At 32.6% G+C, this 17,000-nt stretch overlaps 4 protein-coding genes across 7 annotated transcripts in view; 3 read left to right on the top strand and 1 right to left on the bottom strand.

Moving 5' to 3' along the window:
* Positions 1-3,220, top strand: part of LOC129799522 (serine/threonine-protein kinase D3) — a 47,221-nt gene extending 44,001 nt beyond the window's left edge. For all 4 annotated transcript variants that reach the window (XM_055843477.1, XM_055843474.1, XM_055843475.1 and 1 more), the window contains one exon: positions 1,571-3,220. In XM_055843477.1, coding sequence (XP_055699452.1) covers positions 1,571-1,761 — 191 coding nt within the window. In that variant the 3' untranslated portion in view covers positions 1,762-3,220. The remainder of the gene's footprint in view (positions 1-1,570) is intronic.
* The window catches only part of LOC129799524 (NADP-dependent malic enzyme), a 150,910-nt gene extending 136,454 nt beyond the window's left edge, over positions 1-14,456 (bottom strand). Inside the window, exon 1 of the mRNA XM_055843484.1 lies at positions 14,397-14,456. The gene's annotated coding sequence lies outside the window, so the exon portion shown is untranslated. The remainder of the gene's footprint in view (positions 1-14,396) is intronic.
* Positions 10,700-15,060, top strand: LOC129799816 (uncharacterized). The gene is made up of 3 exons (XM_055844044.1): positions 10,700-11,249; positions 14,437-14,609; positions 14,693-15,060. The coding sequence occupies exons 1-3, from the start codon at positions 10,700-10,702 to the stop codon at positions 14,876-14,878; spliced, it is 909 nt and encodes a 302-aa protein (XP_055700019.1). The 3' UTR covers positions 14,879-15,060.
* A 45-nt stretch (positions 15,061-15,105) lies between these two features.
* Positions 15,106-16,548, top strand: LOC129799530 (uncharacterized). Its single transcript, XM_055843493.1, has 4 exons — positions 15,106-15,220; positions 15,282-15,683; positions 15,744-15,945; positions 16,007-16,548. Exons 1-4 carry the CDS (start codon positions 15,151-15,153, stop codon positions 16,497-16,499), a joined length of 1,167 nt encoding a protein of 388 aa, XP_055699468.1. The 5' UTR covers positions 15,106-15,150; the 3' UTR covers positions 16,500-16,548.
* Positions 16,549-17,000: the final 452 nt, after the last annotated feature.

Genomic DNA, 17,000 nt, shown 5'->3' with positions numbered 1-17,000 from the left:
ATCTTCAAAACTACGTGGGTTGCCAATTTGGTGTTTTTGGTTGCCTATTCTATGTTAAATTGATTTTTATTTTGTATTTGTATTATTTGCAAATTCATTCTACAATGACAGAAAATAGCTAATAAACTCAAATTTTTTTTCGGCATGCTAGAAACCTATGGAAAACATAGGAAATGTCATGCCCCTGTGATGAATAATGAATTCTGTCTAAATATTTGTTCTTTTCGGAAGATTTTAAGACTAAATACGTTAAACAAATTGCTTTGTTGAAAATTCAGTGTGAGCAATTTCTTACGAGAAATATGACAGAACTTCGTCTTTACTTAAGTCTTATTTAGCTGTAGTGAAGTACTAACAATGTTTCTTCGCTTTTCTTGAGTGATATTATTGAATATTCATCGAATATTGTGTTGATTCACGTTAGTGGTGATTTGTACATTTGACCTGAAGTGAGATTTGCCTTGTGAATTAGATTTTTCGCGTGAAAAATGGGAAATTTTTTAAGACATTTACCAGTGAGGTGATACTGCTTATTTTGGACAGGTGTATTTCTCACGAAATTTCGTGAAGTTTTAGCTTTTGTGATGACTAGGTTAGACAAATGCCTGGAGAAACAAAGGAACATCATCTCTACGAAAGAGATGTAGCGAGAAATGCCTTAAAAGGCTCCCGGAAAAGCCAGGGAATGAGCGAATCCACACGTACTTGGAGTTCCGAAGTCAACTCACTTTAATAAATGATATGGAAAGTTTCCGGGCTTCTTGTGATATTCTACGTTTCCCTTACATGACCAGGAAGAGGACTTGGTAAGATTGGTTCATGAAATGAAGAACAATGGGCATCCTGTTTGAGGCGGATTAGCTGTCCATATTTACAGCCAAGTTGTCCAAATTAATAACCAAGTTGTCTAAAATAAGAATCAAATTCACCTCTACATATCAATTCATTTTTAAACGTATTAAAACTAATTTTAGAAAAAAAAGACGATAAATAGCTTGCCAAGTTTCTAAACAACCCTTCTGAAAAGAGAGTAACAAAAAAAAGTAAATTAGTATTGAAAATATCGCACTTTAAACTTGGAATATTATGAGCCCTTACCCTAATTCTGATGTAGAAATCTTCAAATTAGTAGAATCGTAGAATAAGGATTGTTTTGGCCGATAGAGGTCTCTATTTTACACAGAATACGTCAATAGTGAAATTCAGTTCGGCCAAAATAATTGGAAAACTGTAATTTATGGTTTCTAAATATGGCTTTATTTAAACTTTTTCCATTTATAGACCACACTCTTTATTTTAAATGAAAGTGGTCCTATCGTGTTGTTCAAACCAAATTTCACTATTGATATATTCTGTGAAAAATAGAGACCTCTAGCGGCCAAAACCGTACTTATTTGACGTAAGGTAATTATTTGAACATTTCTATATCAATTATTTCAACGAACAGGAATAAACAAAAATGCTAAAGGTAAAATAGTGGTCCTTGCGGAGCTGATTTTATTATTTTGGCCGCCACTGTATATCAAAAAAAATTCCTAATCTAACAAGTTTTTCTGATTACTTTTTTAAGCTATTGATCTAATCAACAATCTTCTGCAAGTGAAGCAGAGAAAACGTTTTACTGTGGACAAAAGTCTTCAGCACACGTGGCTTCAAGATTCCCAAACATGGAATGATCTTCGAGCTCTCGAAGCCTCAGTGGGCATCAGATACTTGACACACGAATCTGACGATGCCCGCTGGGCTGCCACAGGACCTTGACCCCCCAATTCCCCAGAACACTCCCCCAAAATTGATGCTGTTCGTGGGAAAGCAATGAAATGGGTTCGTGGAACATTGTGTAAATTTGCAAAGGCCTAAAAACAACTTTTGTTAATAATTTTACTAGGAAATTATTAAACATGCGCATTATTACACCAATTTAAAAAACTATATATATATTTAAAAAATTTACAAATACAAAAAAAAAGAAGAAATTGATGAAATAATTGCCCAAGAATAAATATTTAGCTAAGTGAGAAAAAAAAAACTTACAAGAAGTCTCAACTGAATAAAATAAATCTAACTTAATAAAGGTGAGATTATAGAACGAAAGAACAAATAAAAAGCAGAAAATCTATTGATATAATTAACAGAATAGTGATAAATAATAAATAGGTTTAATGGAAAGGATAATCTCATTCTGCAAATTTTTGTGGACAACATGCTTCAGAGATAAACAAAAAAAGAAGGTAGTTAGTGGAACAAAATATGAATTTATCTTTCTCAAAGGAAACCAAAATAGGGGTTTATTGGAAGAGGATTTTTTTTCAACAAAAAAAGGATATACACGTATATATATATATATTAACAAAAATATATTGGAAATTGTATCCCATAGAAATACTCTCATTTTAAAAAAATTAAATTAATAATGAAAGATTTTAAAGATAAAAAATGTGACATTCCCAGACATTTTTTGGTTACAACGAAAATTACAAGATTTTTACGCATTATGATTTTTTTTATTCAGATTTTTCAATCAAAATTTGTAATAAAAACTTTGATATTAGGACAAGAAATTCAAAGGATGTTTTTTGCTTAAAAAATTCTCTCTTTTCAATTGATGTGTATCTTTTCTTGTGTACTGAAAGTGCCTGTAATTTTTGCATGTTCAAATTGGTGAAAAATATATAATAAAACTTTTTTTTTTTGTGAAATCATAAGTTTTGAAGAAAAACTTAAAAGAAAAATAAGTCTCTATTCGTGTAATTTGTTTATCCAAATTGAAAAAGAATAAATAAGAAAGAGAGATAATAGTTCAACATAAATGCTCATAAAGTGGCCAAATAAAAATTATATTAAAAAAAAAATAGAAAATAGAAAAATAAATTCGAAAAAAAGCGAATGTGTAAAGGAAAAAACAAAGTAAAACTGATAGCGAAACTACAAAATGTCTAAAAGCAACATAACATGAATAATAAAGTTAAAAAAATAGATATTAACAGTAACAAAACATCACTTGTAAACTATACATAATCTCTCAAACATGGTGAGTATTTTTTAAAGAGACCTCTGACATTAAAAAAAAAAACTTAATTTTTTATCATAGTTAAAGCTCTTAAATATACTTTTTATCGTACTGAGGAGAAGATTGTGCTCCAAAATGTGTCTAATTAGTAAAGCAAGAAGGAGAAAAAAATTTGGCTCTTTAATAAAGGAAAAAGAATCAAGATTAAAACACGCATTATTCTTAATGTCAGTGTATATATTGATATAAATTTAAATATGATTAATTGCAAAATTATTGGTGTAAATAAAATTTATCTAATTCCCCAACACACCTTCACCCAAACCACACGACTCAGAAGAATACGAAAATGTAAAGAAAGATAATAATAAGGATACAATCAAATGGTATTTCTCTTTTTACACATAAACAAAATTGACTTATCATCTATTTGATATATCGCACTTTTGCAATCGAAAGAGCATAATCGTCATGAAGAAATTTTTGAGTGATGTAATGGAATTTGAACGGTATCTTAAATTTTACTTAGTCTCAGCGAACACCAAATGTTAACCGATTTCAATTCAGCTGAACACATGATGTGTTTTCAACTGAATTCTGGTAACCTGAAGGGGGAAGTGTCATTAGCAGGCCAGAACTTAGCTGTATTACGTGATTTTATTAGAAGAGAAGGAAACGACCCAGAATCTTGAAATTTTTGGTATATGTTTATACATATTTAGAGTACTTAAATAATTTCTATCTAGAAAAATATTACAAAATGGCGGACTAATGCGTAGTCTAATGAAGCGCCTCGTCGCAGTACTCCCTTATTTGCGGAAAATCAACAGCTCGTAATTTTTGTCTGGGAAAAAAATCAATTTTATTAGTGTATTTCATAGTTGACCCAAGAAAACCCAAAGAAAATCGTGAAAGCGAAACTTTTTTCAGGTTTTTTTTTAAAGATGCATTCTTGGGACAAAATTTTGATTTTCACACGCTGTAAAACATTTAAAAATATGTTTTCAACAATTTTTCTAGTTGAACTAGAAGAGAATTTAATGCTGAAGAGAATAAGCCTTCATTCATTTCATTCGGTTCGTAAGTTTTTTCTTAATCTTTCCCGCAATTTCGACAAAATTTCAACAATGGGAAGTGGAGAAAATACGCCTCAAAGTTTTCGATATGCGCTCGAGCGCATGCAAATCTGCTCGGCGCTCATTTACTTTCAGCTCTATATCTTCGAAACTTCTGAAATATTTATGGTATATTCTTAGATAGTTTATCTACCAATTTTAACAATAACAAATATAGACCACGTTTGACCTTGTAATTGACACTCACCCCTTAAACGACACTCGTGAGCACTTTTTGTTTGTGAACTGCTAACCAGTCAGCATATTTTTGCTGATCAACTCAGCAAAAATATGCTGCAAATGCTGATTTTTTCAGCTATAACTGTGCTCTCTGTTCCTTGGGTAAAAAAACGGCATATTTTCTCTAATATTTTCAGCATAATAAAAAAAATATATTTACACTTTTTATATTTAAATGAAAATTTTCTGAAATTTTTATTTAAAAATCTTAAAATTTGCGGTTCTTTTAGCTTGCATGGCCCACGTAATTGGATGAACTTTTCATTAAAAAAAGTTGAACGTTTTTAAATGTCCATGAACACTTTAGAATAAAAATTTAAGAACATTTTAAATTTATTGAATTGAATTTTATTTTATTGTCATCTCAAAAACAGAATCAGAAAATGATTAATAGTGCCCCGGATACCATGAATAAAATTCGGAACGGAGAGGGCGCTACGTCTTGTTTTATGTTCAATATTATATACATAGATTGCGCTGCCTATCATTCAGGATTGCTAAGAGGCTCTATTTAGAGACAAGTGTGTAACCAGGATTTGAGTAAAAGGGGGCCAAAATTGGAGGATTATTCCTAAAAGAAATTGTTTTTTGAACGCAAAGAACAAGCGTTTTCTCAAAAAAAAAAAAAAATTGCAAAAAGCCCACTTTTTATGAAATTTTATTTTATAAAAAAAAATCCACTTAGGAACTTTCTTTTTCATTTTATTTTTGCAAAAATTTCGACGGGTATAGACAGGTGGTATAAACCAAAACGTGGGTAGCTTTTCATTGTAGGAAATTGCATTTTAAGTTTATTGAGAATAATGTCCCAATCCCAAAACGATGTTCTTAGACCATAAAAGCTTTTAGACTTTATGTATACTTGAAAGAATCAGCATCATCAGTAAGTCCTATTTTAGTCAAATTTTGATGATTTTTTTTTTGAAATTTTTTTAAATAATTTTTCATAAACAAATACATATTACCTATCTTGTTCCAAGAAAAAGGATCAAAAGCAACTTCAGTTTTTTTTTTCCTTTTTAAGAAGATTTCAAGAAACTTTCTGCTTAAAATTTACCAAAACTTCATTTCTTCATAGTGTTTTATTATCTCAAATTATTTGAAAAGACGAAAATATCTCTGAAAAAAGTCCCCTAATACGTTTATTATATTTCTAATTAAGCTTTTCTTGTGTGGAAATTCCTATAATGTAAAAAAAAAACTTTTTTATGTGTTTTTTTATGCGCCAAAAGTTTGTTGCCTTATCTGAAAAGCTACTAAAAATGGCTATACGTGCAATAAGCATCATGTCATCCAGTTATATTTTGAAGTTATGTAATTTATGGGTTTGCACATTATGAAAGTTTTTATTTGTCAATATTTGCATATAAAAGTAATGACAAATAATAAGAAGGGTTGTTTTTTTTATTTTTTATTTAAGTTAAAATAGTAAGTTAAGAGAAATTAAAAGGAGGAAAATCGTCCAGAGATACTTCCGGAATGAATCTTCGTTGTATATCTAATTTTTATTACAAAAACGGCATCGTAAAATTTGTTTTAACAAAATAAATTAATTTGTTTTTGCAATTATACAACTCTAAAATAGCCAGCTAATTTAGCTGATTAGCTAAATTTGGAGTATAACTATAACTAAAATTAAAATTACTAAAAATTAAATAAATTTCCTACATTAATCCACAAAAATAAAAAGGATTCGAGTAGGCCCTTTCAATTGCAAAAGTGCGATTTATCAATAACTCTCCTTCAACTCACATTTTTCCCCCAAATAATAATCTTATATTTCTTCCACAGTCATCCTTCTTAATTTCATGTTATCCCCTTCAAATGATCTTTCCAAAGTCTAGAAAGAACACATTGTACAAGAATGATTTTTCTGTCTTCCATCACAATTTCTGTTTAAAATAAATTTGTTTTCATTTCGAGAAAAAAAACAATAACAGAACAAAAAACTAATCAAAGTCTTTCTTTGTGCCGTTTCACGTGACATTGCTCATCACAAAAGTGGCTCATTATCGTCCAAATTGAATGCGATGTGAATAATATCCATTAAGACGAAAACTCACGAATAATCTAATCAATATATATGGTATTAAGTTTCGCTACAGCAAAATTCAATAATACCTTCTTTGCCCGCAGGTGAGTGAAAAACAACAAAATGCTATATAAAATAAAATGTCACCCCATGATTCTTGTTTGTCTTTAGAACGCAAGAGAACAAAATCCCCAAATACGAAAATAACTCCCAGGTCTTTTATGCAAATTGATATAACTAAAATACTAAATTCCGTTTTCTACCTTTTCCAATTAACACGATGTTATCTTAAGTTATCCCCATATTCATTTCTATGAAGAATAGGAAAATCTTAATGAAATCCTCCGGAGATGCAGAAGCAATTAAGACACTGTGGGGAAGGTGAAAAATCTGCAAATGAATTGTTTGCAATGCAAAATCTCACAAAATTAAATTTTACATTTTAAGCTTCACGGGAAGTTCTCTTACTGAAAATTACGATGAAAGTTAATTAAAATTATTTACAGACGGTTAATCAATACACAAAGTTTTGCAGAAAACATATTACACTCAGTCCCGGGATTAACCCATTCCTTACCATGGTATTATACATCATACGCAAATTGAGTGATTTTAGATGATTTATTCTTAGGCAGTTTTTATCCGAATTGCTGTCGGGAATGGATTTTTAGTAACTTTAGTTCTTCAATTACTTGGGAAAAATAGTTCGATAGAGATCAAAACACATTCTGTTATTGTTTTCTTGCTTCGTGGAAGGTTATGCAAAATTTTTGCTCAAAATGGCGGACGGAAAATTCTACATCCCGTCGAATTTGTTAAAATTGGTCTCTTTCCTCTTTCTGGATTTGAATTCCGATTGCCAATTTGTTTTCTTGGATACTTACTTTACCTAAATTAATAGAATTTGTAATGAATTAATGCACAGAATTTAAATTTAGTGACCGTTAAGACGTGTGTTTGACAGGGACTCTCCGCGCCCCTTTAATAGGTAAATTTTTTTCCTTTTAAAAAAATTCATATATTAATCTGTAGGAAACTAATCCGAAAATTTGAACTTTCTATCTCAAGTATTTCTAGTACATTAACTGAATGGGTTAAGCACACTTTTGGGACCGAAAAATTCGCGCGAAATAGCTTTATGCATCGAGAAAATTTGCATACCCGGAGGGGGCTTTATTTTGAGTTAATCGACCGTAGAACGAATTTCGCGCGGAGTAAAAGTAGTTAAAACGAAAAGATTCAACTGTTTAATAGAAATGCTTTAACAAATAGTACTTTTTGGCCAGAGCTCTTTATTAAATGGTCAGAGTATTTAAAAATTATACCTTAATAAAAGAAATTAAAGTTTTATTTTGGAAAAGAAGCATACCTTTTTCAAATTTCCCGCGTCACACTCAAAACATAGTACAGTAGACTCTCTCAAATTCGGGCATTTGGGACCGAAATGTCACCCAAATCAGAGAGAAATTCGGCATTAAATTTTTTGAAATGCAACGATTTTTTGTTTACCTGCGTACTCATATTATTATTATTATTATATTCAATTTACATGCTCATATTTATTGTAAATTTTATGAAAAACACTTAATAATACAAAATCACATCACAACTGAGACAAAGCATGGCAAATTTGAGCATATTTGCTTCATTCGATAATCATAATCGAATTTGAAAACTCTTGTCAAATTTAACTGCTGCCCGAATTAGAAAGTAGCCCGATGTTAAAGGAGCCGAATTAGAGAGAGTCTACTGTATACATTCAGGCGCATTTCAAAAATGATTTCACAAATTAACTCCCTATAAATTCTTAAAGCCCCGTAACTGAGCCTTTTTAAAATGTAATTTAGCTTCACTGTTGGTTTATGCAGCTAAATTATTTGATGATAAAGTTCAATTCAACTCAAACTGCCTTCAAAACTGCCTCACTTCTCCCTATATGAATATTTGTCTAGAGAAGAAGATCAAAATAGTTCACCTAGTTTAGGAATATTTTTTTCATAAATTAATCAGATTTCTCTTATGGTGTTTATTCAGATTTTTATCCGAAAACCGAAAATCCTTTAAAAAAAACAGTTTTTTAAAGACAGTGCTCATTATTCGTGTACCTCCCAAATCCCGAATATTTAATGATAAAATAAAAAATCACAGCAGTAGTGATACAATTTTAATTTTCCTGGAGAACTAAATTATCTTGTAGCATTCTATTTAGCCTCGATGTTTATACCGGCTTCAGACTGGAGGTTTCGCCCAGTTCCCGAAGGCCTCAAAAATCTAAATAGGGTAAATGTCCTAATTCAAAACCATTTTCAGACGCTTTAACTTTGACAGAAGATTCAACGCATTAAATTCATATTTTTTCTGAAGGGTATTACATAAATTTGCTCCTTGACCTTTCTAGAATGTTACTGTTTAGTGAAAATTCTTTAGATATAATTTGAAAACTTCTTAAATACAAGAAAAATACGCGAGCGTAAAATGTTTCTATTGGAAACATATTAATCTAAATGGAGACAAGGGAATGTTTCTAATTGGAGACAAACAGTGTAAGTGAAAGCACGACGAAAGGCTTCTAAAATCTTGTTAAGTTGCTCTTGAGTGTAGGATTTGTTCTTATTCCTGGTCTTTTCTCAAACAATAAAAAAATCTCTAAAAAAAATCACATTTACGGGGTTTCCTATTGAAGCATTTGCAGACACTTCAGAAAAACCCTTTTTGTTCACGAAATAGGTTATTATTTCATTTGAAAACTTCACGTACCGTTAACAATAAAGATTAGCACTTAATTTAACTAAAATTAGCCACAAATATGACATAAATGTTAAACAAAACTAATATACAATAGTCACTTTATTGTGTTTTTCATTGGAAAACATGGTCGATCTATGAAAAATTCGATGGTGAAAAGGTACACTGTTAATTTTTCTTAGAAATTTATAAATTGAAATTTGTGAATATGATTGGGTTTTCGCTTTATTTATTCTAACAAATTATTCTGTTGACTTTTCAAAATCCAATGGATAATTTGCCTTTAATATCCAATCCTAAGTAACAATTCCCTAAAAGATCTTGCCTGAGAAGGAATTAAAGGATTTTTAAACCATATGGCTAAGTCTCAAGTCTGAAGCCCGTATTAGCCTGTACTCAAGGGTAGAACACAGGCTATAAAACATTTTCCTAATTCTGTGTTTTCTATGAAAATCAAGTCAATTTAGAAGATTTAAAATCTTTCAAAAGTTTCCACGACTACACCAGCTTCCCCCTATGCGGATCTACCCCAGATTACCTTATAAGAATTTGCTTCATAACGGGCTAAACCCTATATAAGATCTCAATCATTGAAAATTACATACATGATTTTAATAATAAAATAATGAAAGAGAATAATTAAAATAATATATTCTGCGCTTAACACAAGGCAACACAGAGCCTTTGTACAAATTGGGAGCAAAAGTAACTTAAAGTCTCATGTAAAAACTTTGCATAAATCTACATTTAACGACATAAAATGCAAATAAGGCCAGAAAAAGTCGCATCTTCCATTTCGCAAAAGTGACAAATAAACCAATAATTTTCCACGTGAATTAAATGCTAATGTATCCCAGCTGGATCCTTACCTCCCAAAATATACATTTTAATCTTCGTGAGGAGAATTTTGATGAATTATCTAACAACTTTTTGGTAATTTTTCATCTCATTAGCGCCCTTACATTTGTGCTAATCTGCTAAAATGTCTCCATGTTTCATACGTGAAAATTATGTTAAAGATTATGTGGAGGGAAATTTGTCACTAATTTGTTAAAATAATCACTGGCAAATGATTACAATGTGGGTGGCATCAAGAGCCCATGAAATCTTCATCCATCACCATCTAAAAGCTTAAGCTGTGTTTTCACGCTCTGGAAGTGCACATAATCGAAATGTGCCAGTCGATTTTATTTTTTTTCATTGAAAAATCAAAACAGGAAAAAATTTGCCGTTCTCCTAAATTCTTTTTGAAATTTTTAAGACAATATGGAACTCTCTGATATGCCACCGGAAATCCTCTATAAAATTATGGATCATTTAGACCATTTAGACCCAAAGGATGTTATAAATCTCGGATCTACTAACAAAAAATTCTTCGAAATTGTAAATTCTTATTTGTTCCATGCCTGGGGAGTTGTACGAATTAAACTCAGGAAGGCAGCTGAGAAATTAAATTTGCCATACATTAGTTGAAAATTCCTCAAGTGAAGAAACTCTCATTGAAAGACGCAGCAGATTCTCTCAACTGAATCAGTTTGTAAAACGTTGTCATCAAGAATGGAGACAATTTTTTTGCTGCTTGCACTCTTTAGTAGCATTTTTCCACCAATTGGCAGTGAATGGGTGAAGATATCTATCGATCCGGCGGATGTGGCAAGGGGAAGTGAATCAGTTCAGACACTCAGTAAATCCCAATTTCTTCAGGACACCCTGTCATTGGGCATTAAGGGATCTCCTGAGGATTACCCACATCACAAATGGAGAAAGAGTGATGAGAATCCAGAGTGGATTACAAAGAAAATTCAACCAATTGCTGTTTCCTGGATTATACCAGAAAAAATTCCAGAAGCTCTCTCTACAACCACTACTACAGCTCCTGAAATGACCACAATGGGCACAATAGAGCCAGGAAGCACAGAGACCTCACCTACACCAATTAAACAAGTAGTGGGAGCTACCCGGAAGCAGGATACTGGCTTCGGTTTCAGTGGACTCATCAACTTCCTCAAAAGTATTCAAAGTTCTTTCTTGGATAGAACAAAAAGGAGCATTGGGGACAAAATCAAGTATCTCCGGGATATACGGGATAAACTCCTTGTGGAAATTGGTAAGGAAATATCCCATGGGCGTACCCTTGGGTCACTAATTATAATCCCGAGAGTATTACACTAATTATAATTCTAATCATAATCGTGACAAAAAGTACATTTATCGAACGAAAATCGAATTTTACACACTGAGAAAAAAAGAGGGTGCGATTAACTTTTTTTCCTCATAACTTTAACACTTTTTAGGTGTAAAAATATATCAACATTTTTTAATGTTAATTTTACACTTTTTTAAGTGCAAAATTAACATGAAAAAAGGTAACTTTAACCCCCAATACACCTAAAAAGTGTAATATTTACACCGATTTCGGATCAATAATGCAAGGTAAAATTGACATTTCCGGAATGTTATTTTAACTTTTTCGGATTTCTCTCTCACTCAGTGTACAGCAAAAAAAAAAAGTTTAACCAATAAAAAAATCCAAATCTTTCCAAAAATGGGCCCAATTTTTCAATTCATAAAGATCGAAACTTTCATGAAAATTCTATGCTTTTAAAGTTTGTAATTTTAAAAACTTCTCAAATTTGATGTTTTACTGCTCATTTGTAGAGGGTCAGTACAAAAATGAACTTATAAAAACTCAAAAACTATTAAAAGCCCAATGGGGGGGGGGGGGCAGGACAAGGCTCTTGTCCGTACTGTACTACATTCAAGAATTAAAAAAGTGTAAAAATGGTTTTCTAACGTAATTTCAGTAATAAATTTATTTAGTAATATGTTTTTTGAAAAGGACAGAGAAAGTAAAAATATAGTGTTAGAATATGTTTTAGAAAAGTCGTCCTTGAGTTCACCATATAAGAAAAAAAACAAGTTTCTTAAAATGATTCTACCGATTATTTTTAATAGTTCTTTTTAATGGCCTATACACGTTGGGACAGGGGCCTCTCGACATTTCATTTTTCCATACGTTTTTGCACAGAGGCACTGAAGACTATTGGCTAGTTTTTTCCTAAAGAGAATTGACTTATCAGTCTGATATATTACGAAATCGTGCATTAAAAGCTATCTAAAAATACATATTTGATAATGCTCGCCGAAATAATACAAGAACTACGAGGAAATTTGTTTAAGTCGCGGTGCAATAGCTACAAAATTTTTACAAGGAAAAGAGAAAAATATCTTCACTTTTTATTGGGCTTGATGGGCCCCTGCATTTTGAACTGTTTTCGTCAAAAATTGTATTTTTGACAGAATTGTGACGTTTGCATCTAGAGAAGTGCAGAAAATTTCCTTCTAAAAAGCATTTGTTTTTTTTTTTTTTTGAAAATTACTCCCAATGTGTAGAGGCCTTAAGACATCTTAAAAACTTGTCGTGATGGACCTCTAATTTCTTCGGGGGATATGTTTAAAAAAAAAGCACCAAGGACTCCGAAAGTTTATTTGAAGCCATCAAATGGAGCAGTCAAACGTGAAATTTAAGAATATGTATGTAATTAAATCTGAGGTCGTATATTAACTTTGAACTTTGATCTGTTGAGGGATCATGCGGGTCAAAAAGGCTGATAATAGCATATTTTCTAACTTTTTTTCTCAACATAATAAAAATTTTATTTAATTCAAGCTCTTAGGCATATAAAAGCACAACATTTAAAGTATATTTTCTGAAATTTTCTTTTAAAAATTCAGCTGTATGGATCTGATTTTAGGAATTCGGAGACCTTTTTGAAAAAAATTTACTTCTCGATGGACAAGATTTCTTGAAATAAATTCATCCGAAATCCAAAAATCAAATATTTCCTGTTAGCTAATGAGTCGAAGCAATCCTTGATCATCATCATCGTTGTCATTTTCAACAGCATATCCCTTATTGAAGTTGTGTCCTTGAACGAATGGCATTTTTGAAGTATTTTACACCATGTTTTGTTTAATAGAATAAGTTATGATCAAGTAAACATAAAATTCTTCGTTCGAGGACTAGTTTAATTCATCACCTAACAGAAAATATTAACGTTTTTATTATTAGAAACATAGCGCAATGGCTGAATTTTGATTTTTTTTTAATTAAAAAATATAGTTTAAAACTTGTTCTTTTTATGCCTAAGAACTTGAATTAATTTTTTTATTATGCTGGAAAAGAAATTCGAAAAAAATATTCTGTTTGTTAGTCTTAAGTAAATTTCGTTAAAAAATAATGTCAAAGCTAGAAATTTTCAGAAGCATATCATTAATTCTCTAAAGACTGATAGTCCTTTTTGCCTTGAAGGGTTCCACAAAACGAAATGTTAAGACCAACGTTCCATATTAAGTTTTAAAAAAATATAAGCTCCAAAACACTTTAATATTTTTGTATTTGCTTATTATTATCAGAAATGAAGAATAAAGATAGGTTCAATAGTAAAAATGCACTGTGTTTTATACGGATCGGAAGGGGCTTTATCAGATTTTTCACGGGTAGTTAATTCTATAAATGAAATATGAACTAACGCAATGCATCCTTGCTGTAGTTATTTAGTAAAAAGTTGCGAATAATTTCTAAAAATTAATTTTATGTTTGGCCAATAATATGAGAGACAATACACACTGGTCCGAGGAACACTGATGATCGTTCCTTAACCAATACCTACAAATTGGGCATAGGCTAATCTTATGAAAAGTAGGACCAGTTTGTATAGAGTAAGTGTGCCAAATTTCGGCATAGTTGCATGCAAGCGACAAAGTCTCAAGTTTGAAATATAATATTTTTAATAAAAATTGAATATTTTTGTTACTCTTTTATAAGGAGTGTTGCTTGGAACCTTGCAGACAGTTTATCATCTTTATTTTTCTAAAATCATTTTTAATATTTTTTAAAATGAATAAAAATGTAGAAATAGCTTTGGTGCCCTATTTCGGCCACCTTCATTCTCATAGTTCCTTGCCCTTCCAGAATTCTTTCAATGTCTTTTTCAGATCATCTTGCTCGTCGAAGCGACATTTTTTGTTATTTTTTGCATTGTACAATCTCAAGAGTATCCAAAAACTAAAAATTCATGGAAATTCGAGGAGCAAAAAATATGGCCGAAATTGCAAACTGGCCGGAATTTGGCACACTTACCCTATATAGATACTTTTTATCTTTTTATTTTTTGTTTTTTTTTTTTCAAACTTAGCCCCCCCCCCCCCCCCTAACTGAAATCCTGGGTACGCCCTTGAAATATCCACTTACCTTGAGAATCTTGCTCTCTGCAACCCCCTTCTCTTTCCAGAGAAACGAATCAATGCTCTGTGGCCGGCTGTTGAAGAACCTCCACGGCGCAAAAAGACCAAAAGGCATGCAATGTCTGGACAGGATGGTCACATGGATTTCCCATCGGCCGAGGGTGCACTCATGACCATTTGTTTTCTGACTTTTGCCGTCTTCTTGATCAAATTGGTTCTGGTAAGCGTCCTGAACGTCGCGTCGCCTCTAAACTATCACTTTTTAATCTTGCCTTTTCAAACGTCCCCTGTTCACTTTTTCAGCAAGTAATTAACACCATCAAGAGCAAACACTACAGTTTCAATGGATTTGACACCAAATCACCAGCTGCACCAATTAAAATCATCAAAAATAACAGGAATGCAAGGAGATTTTCACTAACAGACGCGGACAATGTAAAAACAATGGCTGATATTGTTGATGCAATCCGGCCGACTGAGAAATTTTGAGTTCCTGCCACGAGAGGGACACCGGAAATTCACTAAAAAATTATTTATTTTAGCATTTATATATTTTTATGCATATTTTATAACAAAATAAAAATTTATAAAATACACATTATGTTTTTGAAGGGTATTTTACTGGAAATTATTCAGAGAACATGAAGAAAAAGCGGTACAGAAACTCGTTGTTTCAAATCAATTTTGCCAAGAGGTGGCACTGCCAGGTACCTGGATGTAAACACGACGGATTTTTGAGGTTATGTTGCAAGAAAAACAACATGAAGCGACCAAAAAGTAAAATTTCTGCCGTGACAACTCTGCACAAAAACGATAATAATCCCATTTTGGGTGAGTAACAAAGTACTCCAATTTCTTCTAGGACTATTGAATTACCAAATTCCGTGAACAGTCAAATTCCAGAATGGAGATCTTCTGCCTGGGCCTCAGGAGAATCTCTCATGTCACTTGGCGACTGATAAACGTAGCAAGAAGACCCAGAAACTCATTGCATTCTGTGATTCATCAGTCTACATTGGGGATGTGGAGAGGGATCCACAGATGAACACCTTCATAGCCATCCGGAATGCTGTTACCAATAAAATGAGGCTCGTACAGGTGGAAACGTGCTCCCTTCTCAGTGAGCATGTTCTCAAAATTGACGACGCAAGTGCCGTCCGGGTGGGTACAATTGGGGATCAAATGCTGTATTCTGAGTTTGGGAGCAAGAAATCAATGTCAAATCACGATAAGATGCACAAAAACAAGGTCAATGTGGACATTTTCAAGAATCATCTGGACGACACTATTCAGAGTAAGACTGTAATCTTTTCCTTCCTTTCCAAGGAAGCATAATTCCCTTACCATTTTTCAGAACACAATGAGACCGTTGAGGAGGAACAAGACATCCCAGACTTTGGAGAAACCGCCGACAACTCAATTGTCCCTCCAATGAACAAAGAAGCAAAGAACATCAAAGAATTGTACTCCTTGGAAGAGATTGTAACACCAGAACTTCTTGCTGAACTCAATGATGTGGCTGTAGAAGTCCTAAAAACCTCCCCGGAAGAGCTTCCGTAAGTACACTGCGATGTTTTGCCCAGGAACTCTTCACAGGAACCTTTATTTTTTCAACAGAATTGACAGTGACTTCATTCTCCAACGAATCCGGAACCTTCAGAAGCTCAATGATACCAATTCCGAGCAGAAACTTTTGAAGACAAAAGCCCTGATTTATCTGGATGCTCTGATGACACTGGTGAAGAAGGTGAGGAAGGGACAGAATTTTACTCATTTCAGCATCTCAGACATTTGTGACAACGTCGAAATGAGCATCCGGAAGAGATTCATTGATCCCAGCACCACAAAAGCCATCAAGACAGCTTTCACCACTCGCAAGGCCATCTGCCACATTCTCGTCCTGGCCATTCTGCTCTCGGACAACCTCGAAATCAGCGTCGACGAGATGAATGTCGAACTGAAGACGACCAACAGGAAGGAAATTCTCGAGTATGCCATCTACATGGGCCTCAAAATGAGCATCAAGAAGGAATTCCTGGGTCTCAAGATGCCTTCTGAGATGGACGAAAAGCGTCGCATGAAGCCCCAAATGAAGCGACGCCGTAAGTAAAATATATCAAATGGTTTTATTGCAAATAAATAAATAAGGACAAGGAAAATTTTGTTTTTAATTAAGTGTATTCTTTGTGAATTTCATCCAGAAATATTGAGTGGGTACTGTAAGGGGTTAGCCTTACGATTTTTTTTGATGAAAAATTTTTTTTGTCGAGATTTTGCAAATTCCGCAATGGAAATCAATTGGTAGGACCATTTCAAGTATTCTTTGTGAATTTCATCCAGAAATATTGAGAATTACGGTTTTTAGGGCCGATTTTCGATTTTTTGAAAAACTGTAAGGGGTTGGCCTATCGATTTTTTGGTCAAAAATTTTTTGTCGAGATTTTGCAAATTCCGCAATGAAAATCAATTAGTAGGACCATTTCAAGTATTCTTTGCGAATTTCATCCAGAAATATTGAGAATTACGGTTTTTAGGGCCGATTTTCGATTTTTTGAAAAAACGGTAAGGGGTTAGTCCATCGATTTTTTTGGTCAAAAAATTTTTTGTCGAG

This window comes from Phlebotomus papatasi, chromosome 1 (assembly GCF_024763615.1).
Source record: "Phlebotomus papatasi isolate M1 chromosome 1, Ppap_2.1, whole genome shotgun sequence".
Taxonomy (NCBI): Eukaryota; Metazoa; Arthropoda; class Insecta; order Diptera; family Psychodidae; genus Phlebotomus; species Phlebotomus papatasi.
Note: the sequence above shows the minus strand (reverse complement) of the source record. Positions and strands in the feature narration are given on the sequence as shown.